The sequence below is a fragment of the Anopheles merus genome, chromosome 3R, assembly GCF_017562075.2.
Source record: "Anopheles merus strain MAF chromosome 3R, AmerM5.1, whole genome shotgun sequence".
NCBI classification, from domain to species: Eukaryota; Metazoa; Arthropoda; class Insecta; order Diptera; family Culicidae; genus Anopheles; species Anopheles merus.
In genome coordinates, this window is record NC_054084.1 from 22,942,669 (window position 1) to 22,953,061 (window position 10,393).

General features: G+C 41.4%; 1 protein-coding gene across 1 annotated transcript in view; it reads right to left on the reverse strand.

Annotated features, from left to right (window-relative positions):
* Positions 1-9,459: 9,459 nt before the first annotated feature.
* The window catches only part of LOC121595564, a 16,090-nt gene continuing 15,156 nt past the window's right edge, over positions 9,460-10,393 (reverse strand). Inside the window, exons 3-4 of the mRNA XM_041919623.1 lie at positions 9,696-9,793; positions 9,460-9,594 (exon numbers count right to left, since the gene is read on the reverse strand). Of these exons, the coding sequence (XP_041775557.1) occupies positions 9,460-9,594; positions 9,696-9,793 (233 nt within the window). The remainder of the gene's footprint in view (positions 9,595-9,695; positions 9,794-10,393) is intronic.

The following is a 10,393-nucleotide window of genomic DNA, read 5'->3' on the forward strand; positions in this document are numbered from 1 at the left end:
TGATGCATTGGGAATGGGAATACAGGTGTCCCCCGAGATACGACTGTATTTGGGACCAAAAAAATGCCCCTAAAAAAGCAAGGCGTAAGTTGAAATAGTCGTATGTCAAATATCTGTGAATATAAGGTTTATAACCGAAATTGAAGAGTCGGAATATATGAAATCGTATGTTTTATTTAAAATAATGTTCGATAATGTATTAATTTTCCTCCAAAAGCTGTTTACATGATATAGATATTCAAGATCGGGGAGTTGTGGAATCTGAGGAAATATGTTTGTATACGGTTATCTGCACAGAAATTCAAAAAAATATATCAATTTCCTCTCAATGACAACTTTAAACTGTCAAAATCAAAATCGTCGTATCTGCGAATCGTCGTAACTCGGGGAACGCCTTTATAGTTATTTGCTATTTTATACTTGGTATGCGATAGGTTATTTCAATAATTTCCTATTCATATGAACCGGCAGGTTTTGATGTATTTTCAGTGATTTTGATTTCAGTGAAATTAGAGCTCCTTTTGTTTACAACTAACTATTTTTCAGTATCCAATGTTCACAACGCTCGCGAGTGGTGTTTCCATACGCCCACAAATGTCACAAACATATTGAATAATGCTGGTTACATTGGAATCTGAAAGCAGTGCAAACATAAAAAATATCAATTTTATTTGCATGTATTCGCATTGTTTATCATAAATGTTAACCGAAAGTGCTTTGTTCCCAGAGAATTAAAATGCTAATGATTTACAGTGAAATTTATGCCGTAATGGATTTTTGATAGTGAAAATATAGTTGTTTTCCCGATTTGTAGAGGGTTACGTTATTTTACCGAGTTGCTCATAGCTTTGCCCAACCTGCCAATTATTACGGAGATTGGATGGAACAGTTGTGTAATATTTTCCGTTTGCTTTTTGGCAAAAAAAGACGGATAAGAAAACTGCTATGATCTAGATACAGGCTAACGTCTACTGTTACAGCGTACCATTTGTTTGCTAAACACGTTAACCAACACAGGTATGCTACCAACTTGCAGCAGAGCAGAGCACCACGTACTAGTCCGCGTACCCCCCAATTAGCTAATACTTGAGCACAACCAGTGTAAAAAAACTAAAATTTACGCATCAAACAGAGCAGTTTATGTGAAGTAGGTTTCTTTCAAGTTCTGTCGATGCAAAACGGTCTCGTCAGTCGGTGATGTGCAAACAAAGTATTGAAGCTCAGCACCTGTTTCAGTTAAGTTAGAATCATTTATTTTCTATTTGTAGAATGGAAGATTTCAAAACAGTTTCCAAAATTTATATAAGGTCAGACATTCATTCACTGTCTTTCAAATTTCAAAGTAAAAACAAACGGAAATAAGCGAGGAACCCAGCTATGCGCCAAAAGGTATGCAATATGGTTTCTATTTTTATTTTTTACGTGAATTTCCTTAAAACATCATTTAATTATTTATGAAAAATGTAGAAACCTTTGAAGATATCTAATTACTAATATAACATGAACAAAATAATTCCATACAACATGTTATGCGATTAATTTCTCAAACTGCCCTAGCGAAACTACTTACTCATCCGAAATTACCACATCAAAATTATCTACATTTATTTCCTTCTACTACAAACTCATTTAGATTTCACAACCATTCGCATTTCATAATTCCCCTCCCCCCCCCCTCCTCGCACAGTCAAACCCATCCAGGGACGCAAAAATGTTGATTATTATTTAACGAAATCATTTATCGCTTACCTGTGTTTGCTTTCAAGCGCTTACAGCGCGCCGTTGCTGTAGTATCGCTCGCCGTTCAAAATTCGCTTCGAACAAAACCTCAATCTGCACATACTTAAAATAGCATTATGTCCTCGGGGCACGGGGACACTCAGTCCATTTGCTCGACCGACCGTTGGTTTCCGAAGGGTCCTCCGAAATTTATGAAATTAGTTTTGCTGCTGGTAGAATGCATCCGTCTGCTCTGCTTCTACCATCACGGCGTTTCGCCTCGTGTTCGTGTATGTGTTGTGGTTTTAGCTCGAACCTACCGAGCGCACCGAAATAGCACGGAACGGTACAGCAGCAGCCAGCAGCGGACCAAACCGGCCCCCGGCTGCCGTTCACCAGGGTTGCAATCAAATTTTCATTCTAATTCCTGCTACAATCGAACCGTAACAATTAACATACTTTTGCACTAAATTTCCTCGGATTCCCATCTGCAAATCCCGTGACATCTGGTCGTACGGTTTGCGTAGAGTAGCTTTGGCCTTTTCCCCTTCGGTACGGTGGCTTTGGCCGAATCGAACCGACAACGGTGGCTCGGTTTCGCAAGTAAATAAATATACATGCTTGAGTAATTAGTGTCACGCCGGGCACATGAAGCTAGTCAGGTGTCGAGCCGATCGTCTCACCTTGTAGCTGAAGGCCGTGTATTGCGGGCGATGTGGCCAATGTGGAACTTCATTTTCCACGTGATTCATTAAAATATGATGATTTCCCGAAAGAAGCTTTCCATTAAGCGTTTCGAGCGAATAAATCACTTCACCGGTTGCGGATGGACGTGCCGGAAAGTGGGGCAACGTGTGTGGGTAGGTTTGCAACAACCAGGGACTAGTGACCAGTGAGTCCAGAAGGCAACCAACGTCAGCAAACGAAGCCGACGACAAAATATCCCTCGAATGTAGATTTTATCCCTATGCCGGTGATAACCAGACCCGAGCTTTCCTCCACGTCGACCGTGCGCAGCAAATCTAGCCGCCGGTCATCAACATCATCATCGTCGTCGTCCAGCCGGTATAGTCATAAATTTTACGAACCCGGCCCGGATCTGCCCATTACCGATCCCATCCCCGGATGTTGACAGTGTAAATATTTTAAGGAATAGCTGAAGCCCAAAACCTTCGGCTCGAACTCGCCGGGGCCACGAGTGACTTTGTTTCGTTCCATTTTTCAACCTGATAGATTTGTTTGACCATCAGAAGCGGGCGAGCTACGAACGGGTTTGGAGCGACGCAAACAAAGCAAATATTTTCACTCCCGCTTTGAAGTACATTGTCCAAATGTTTGGCTCCTATTTTCCATTCCACCCACTCGGCAACGCAACGGCATTCTGCCATTCTGTCTGGCCGGCGGGATTGAAATATTTAGCCCCGTGGGTAGGGGTTAGACAGCAAAAGCTTTAAGCTTACAAATGCGCAAAAAAAAGAACCTCTCAACACGAGCAGAAAAACAATCTTCCAAACTTCACCGAAACAATCCCATTCAAGCGGAGATGATTTAAATAACAAATTAGAGTGCCACCCAAGCACACCAACCGCCAACGGCAGGGGAAAGCGCATCAGCACCGGCGGTGGCGGTGATTCAATTTGCTCCGGCAGCAAACACTCAGCCGGCGATGACACTCTCACATCATTATCGTTCGGTGTCGTTATCATCTCGGCGTCTTCATCGGTAACTTTCGGCGATCGATTGCCGGTGCCGCTGTCAGCAGCAGCAACTTTTGGCAGAGGCCTAAAACATCGTGAGATGACGCGCGAGAGAAGAAAAAACGGCGCTGCACGCCTCAGTTTTCATGATTCGATGTTGGTTAAAAGTTTGGCTGAAGCGCGATGGAGCGATGGGGAAGGGGACACACCGAAGCGTCAACAGCGCGAGCCCTTCTCGCCCTATCTTTGACGAGGGTGCGAATTTTTAATCCAATTCTCTCATTACGCGCATGAAGACGTTCCGCTTACCGCACGGCGTTGGCTGACTTAACAAGGTTTTGATTAATTGAAAAGTCAAGCTGATTGCAAAAACATCCCCTGCTGCTTGGTGTTGGGGGGGGGGGAGTGGGGGAGACGGAGGGACGCCCGAACCATTACCATCGAGTGAAAACGGACAGCGTTTGGAGGTCGCGAACGCGGTCGAATCTTCGATAAACGGAATAGGATCTATTTGCACCAACAGCGCAAAAATCAAAGCTGGAAAAGTATTGTGCACGAACCAGGAATTATGGATAATTTTATAAGAATTGATAATTGGCAAAAAATACACATTGCAGAAAAATATTTGCATACTATGGTGTTAACTTGAAATAAACAATTTTTTTTTTTCTTTTACTGGTTTTCCTTTTATCTTTTTTTTTTTAAACTCAAGGTTCAATTATCTATCTACAGTGGCTAACGCAGTTAATAAAATTTGTTTGTTAGAATATTCTTCACTGTCCTAAAATTTAATTTTTTTATCAATCCTTTCCTTTTTGGGACAAGCCTTTTGTCGTTTGTGATTTTATAATTCACTCAATTATAAGTAAGTGTTTTGACATGTCTATTTTTAAAAATATTTAAAATGCCAGAAACGTTGTGATACTCTACAATTAGGGCATGATCACAAATTGCTCGCTCGAGTAAGTAACTTTAGTTGCTTTTAGTTTTTAAATTATAAACCCTAATGAACTTTACAGAACTAGTTGCAGTTTCCAAACGATAACATTTGTCACTATTTACATATCGCCTGAGAAGTAGCGTGCTTCTTAATGCTCATGAAAATTAGATTTGGACCACAACGATGGCTCATTCCGCTATCGTACAGGCTTATACTATCCTAAACTCAATGCGATGCAAATCCAGGAAATGAACTCCCAAGTGAACTTTTCCATACAAATGAACATTCAAAATTCATCAACTCGACTTCGAGACGACTCGATTGCAAGAATAAAATTCGCCTGATAGTTGTACCATCAATTGTTTGGCTTCAAATTGAGGTGTTTTTTTTTTGGGAACTATGGCATACAATATAGCAGACAAACTGTTTTGAAGTTTGGAGTTTGACACTGTTGACAAGCCCCAGATTTTCAGCCAAGGTCTAGGTTTAAGCATACACACGTTCGTCGCTGAAATAAAGAATTGATTTTGTTTAATATTGTGTCAAGAAAGGTTCAAAATTGTTTGATTGGACCTGTTTAATAAAAGTAGTACTATTCATTTCAAACAAAAAAGAAATCAAAACAATTTTAAAATGTGTCTTTTTTACACAATTGCTAAAATTCAATGCGGCAGACTGTAAATGTCCAATGGATGCAACCCAGATGGTTACACTGAATGGCTGAAAAATTCAGCCTTCTGACTTAAAATAAAAAAGAGATCAATGATAGAAAAATAAAAAGATAACCTTAACCTAAACCTATAATCAAGACTCAGACAGATTAATTATAGCATGTTATCAACATGTGAAGTCTAGCTTGGTCCAAGAATTGACCAACATATTTGCAATAAAAACTGCCCAAAACTTGAATGTCCTATCAGTTCAAGGGTATGTGCCCAACAACGAACGGTAAAAGAGGTCGTAGGATATTGAATCATCCATTACACATAGAATCGGTTTGGTTAGTAGAAAAAGACAAGCTCAATCTTATTTTGCGTTGTGTGTGTAAGACCGCACTAGTATATATAAAATAGAAATATAGTTTATACATGTAGTAATAATAGTTTATATATATAGTAATAATATGAACTAGAAACAATTAAAATAAATTAAATATTAAGAACAACTATGTTTTTAAACTACAACGATGACTTTATATAATAACGAAACGTGTAAAAAATCAGTGTTTGCACCAAATTTGGTTCAACCAACCCATTCGTAGCTAGGACAGGCATTTTAGCGTCTGTAGTTATGTCACAAAATAAGAATAAAATTATTATCGAACATACAATCCTTATAAAATGAAATATATCCACATTTATCGTGCACAAAAAACCACCTTTTTACACACACACAATCAATTTCCCGCAATCTACCTACGCGAACGTGTTTGAAGCAATCATTACCATCATTTCACAATTTCCTACAACCCGATACTGTGTTACCTAACATTTAACTCTCACCCCAGCCCACTGTGCCGTGGTACCCATTCACACCAAAACACGTGTCATACTCATTTACCGCAATTTCAATCTAGCTCCGATTCAATTAGCACCTTACCCGCGGGCGACGGCGCCCAGACGCGCGCGGTTGAGCATCGCGGACGCAGTGGAGCAGAAATCGGGATAATTGTTTACAGCAATCCATTTTCTTCGACGAGCACTTGTACGAACACTGCCACCCTTACGCTCCGCTCATCCCGGCGATGGCGTTTTCCTGATCAGCGTTGGTACGAATTTATCAGATCTTTGATCCACATGCACCACGATAGCTCGCCCTTCGACCTACCATCCTGTATGGGTCGGGAAGAAGGTAAAACATAATAAAAAGCCACGAGTGAGCCACTTCAAACCATGGTTGTTTGCGGGCATTGCAGCACCACGGTCACCAGCAACCAACTAGGTAGCAAACTACCCACGTGGAAAACCCTTCTGGTGAGCGCGCGCCTTTGAACGCAACGGGAATAATTAAAACTCTTTCCGTCAAATTCCGGCTAGCAGCACAGAGCGCGGCTTTCGCTTACCGCCGCGAAAGAAGAATCGTTATTACTTCATTACTTTCACCCCCAGCGCCAAAGCGTGGCCACGATCGCGCGCAAAGGGTTCCAACAGCCCGACGACGCACACCGGGCACATGAAACGTGGTGATCACCATGGCCACAAGCCACGGTTGGTTTTGCACATCGGTTTCGATTGTTTGTGCTCGGTTCGATTATAAAACCAATTAAAAATCAAATTAATTTCTTGTCCTACATCAGGGTGGCGCTCGGGAGAAAGAGAAAAAAATGCGGAAATCAAAGCGGCAAGCGGCAAGAAAAACAACCACACAGCTCTCCACACTCGACCTGACGCAGTTCGCTTATCCTCGTGCTTTCCGACGTTTTCCGGTACGTTCTAGTGGTCCGGTAATTCTATGCCGTTCGTTTTTTTTTCTCTCTCTCTGCTTTTACCGTGTTCCAAGTTCTTGACAAACAATGTTCTAATTTTTTGTTTCCCCTCGCTACCCCGTTCTTTGATTCTTTGCGCGCTGTCCGCGGGTTTGGTTCGGAGCTTCGGTTTGAAGCTTTTGAAAACTGCTGAAATTGGCAGTGATGAACGACGAGCAGCGGACAACAGCGGCAGCGATAGCGTTCTTTACAAAAATGTAAATTTACAATCAGGCAGCGAGCGCTCGGGCAGCACGAACCCGAGTTCGCTGACAGTGCCAATTTTATTTTCTTATCCATCGATTCGTGAAAGCTTTTTTGAAATGGAGTGGTTTTGGGTTTTTATTTTGCTGTGCCTGAGTGTGATGATGCAGAGAGGAGCTATTACTTCATTTAAATTTTAACTGGAACAAGGTGAAAATGAGTTGTTGGATTTTTGTTGTGTTGAAGTGTATAGCAAGAACTGATGCGTTGAAATTTAGTTTAAGCTATAAACTGCTCGCGAGTGATGTGATTATCTTTTTTAGGAATATCTTCCGTTTAACATCTAATATTATTCTTGAAAACTGGAAATTCTTAAATTGTATGGTTTATGGAAAGAATAATAGGATTTCTAACTAAATATTTCCTAAAATCTAAACAAATTGATGTAAAAAATTAGTCCTCAGCTCCTTTTTGTTTCTCGAACCCCTTAACGGTCAAAAGCCTTGACGTATATTTAATTAATTTTCATTTCAGGTTTGATTGCAACACTCACAACGTCTATAGGTTATTCCTTAAATTGATGTTCCTCTACCAACTAGAGTTCCGCTCTCACAGCATGTATTTAATACATGCTTACCGTATTTGTAATAATAGCTTGAAAATGTTCCGTAGAAGCCGTAGTTCCTAGAAGTGTGCCATTGAGCTTTTGCGTTTGGTGATTGATTGATTGACCGCTTCCTTCTGTCTGTACGCAACAAACTGATATCTTATTCTAGCTAGCTGATTTTGATGGAATTCTGGGAAGTATATTTCCAATTGATAATTTTGTTGTCATAACAGTATGTTTCATCTGTCAATATGACTGGTGCAGTATTAAAATAATCTTAATCATACATTCAATCACTTGGCAAATGGAAGTAAAGAGCAAAGCTCATTTGATTTGTTTCTACGCCGAATTAAAAAAAACAGACTGTTTTTTAAAGATGGCTTAACCAGGGTCAGGTTTACGTTTCGGGCCTTAACTGAGACATTTGCATGTGGTATAATTATTGAGCCTCGATAAAAAAGGAATGAGTTTCTGGATGGTATGATCCGCTCCAGGGTCTGATAAGAGCTACATATCAGTTTGCAAAACCCAAGTGGGTTCGGGATCAGTCCAAGGACTGTTATGTGTTCAGAACCAGTTTCTTATCCAGTATAGGTTCAGGGTCAGTATAAGGACCCTAAGGGTTAAGATCAATTCTAATATTGTTAAGGTGTTATGATGTATTCCAAACCAATACACATGATCAATATCTAGACCGGGAAAGGTCCAGGAATAGTTCTAGGATCGATATGCATTAAAGTAACAATTACTGTACCGTTTTTGGCTTTTGATTAGTTAGGTCCGCTTGATTAGGTCCACTTTGTGTTAAACAACAATTCACTTTCAGAGAAAAAAAAAGATAATTCAATACCATTATGGTCTCAAATTCAGTTCTTAGTCCATTAAAAGGTATAGATTAGATTCTCAACTGTATTTGGTGTATGGTCTACAAGTGTATTAAATTTTCAATCTAAAGCCTGCAGAAATTTTTTTTACCTAAAACATTAGAAAATAAAAACATAAACTAATATTTTTTCTAGAGTACTTAATGTCCCGAGCCTTGTTTGGAATCTTTCATTAGTAAAAACGCTTAAGAACGCAGAAAAAGAAACGTTTTGGTTAAAAGTGTGGCTACAAAGGCATCCAGTACTCACCTGATCCTGAAAACATCTTTGATCGTCCATATATTTAATATTTATTTTCAATTTCTTTTATTTGGGAAATGATCCTAGATTCATTTAAAAGACTAAGCAATTTAATCCAGTGTGTTTGGTTTATTTGTATTACGAGAAGTTAAATTAAATCCTGTGACAGAGCATCTTACCTGCAGGTCTCTTTACTGTTATAGCTAAAACTGGTTGTTTGTCGTTGCTAAATCTATGTTTAACTGTGGGCTTTCCGATTAAAAGTACGTGGAATCAATCCCTGTCCAGATTACCGATCAGCCCACGTGCCTCTTCTGTGACCGCCGGCTGTCCCGTCCCCGTTACACAGCTCTCACAATCTTTCTTCCTATAGTTATTACATTACAAACGCCTACACTGCCTGAGTATGAAAACCATTCGACGAATTCCAAACCGTACGTAATTTGCCATGAAATATCCAAGCGTTTTCCAATTTGGTCAGGTGTACCATGTGTTCGGATATTTCATAGAAGTTGGAAGCTGCAACTTTTTCCACCACATCCACCTCACACACAGGTCTCACCATTTCTGCTGCCGTTCGATCGCTTCCATCACAATCGTGAAGCCTTGTGCAGCTGGACCGAACCAGCTGCTGCTGGACAGGTTGTCCATCCATCCCGACGCGCGTCTGCCACTGGTTTGGGCGGACCGGGAACCCGTCTCATCTAACGGCCGTGCGCCGGCAAACGAGCGGCCACGTTCAGATAATCGATATAGTCGTAATCCGCCGTAAGCGGTGCCACTTTCGAGTAGTAAATGGCGGTTAGCGTCGAGTAGATGACCACGGCGGCCGTCACGAGCTGCAATGGTGGTGAAATTTATTCTCATCAGTGACCGATCGATGGGGAGGGAACACGGGTCGATCACTGCGTATTACGGAATCAACAACCGCTTTACTCACCTGGAAAACGGCCCAAAATTTGTACGACCCTTCGCTGATGATAAAATCGTAGTATCCGTTCAGCGGGTCTCCCTTGATGTAGCGACCCTCGGCGGTGGCTGTGGGAAGGATGGATCGATACAATGCACTTTTACTCCTCATTTACTTGTGTCGGACGGGTAGTGAAGCTTGTCAGAGACGAACGTTTCGTCATGCCGCTTCGCTTAGTATCTAGTTGAACAGTTACACCTAGCATCAGGGCAGCAGGACTTTTGTGAAAGAAAGCATACTGCCCAAAAAACACACAAACACAAAACATTCACCACCACACACACACACACACACACATTCAGATAAAACATTCAAGGACTCATTTCGGCCGAATCAAAGGGAAGGGCGTTAAATGTTTCATTTCAATGCGATCCCGATGCGCTGCATCTACTTCGGTGCATTCTCGATTGCCTGCATCACAATTTCGAACGTTTGGGCCGCCGGTCCAAACCACCAGTTGTTGGCAACCGTATCCCATATCGAACCCCCGCTAGCACCACCCGCACCGCCTGCCATCGAACGGCCACCGGCGAACGAGCGGGCCCCGTTCAGGTAATCGATATAGTCGTAATCCGACGTGAGTGGGCTCACTTTCGAGTAGTAAATGGCCGCAAATGTGGCGTACAGCACCAGCCCAGCGGTGAAGAGCTGCGTGGTGGTTTAGAATT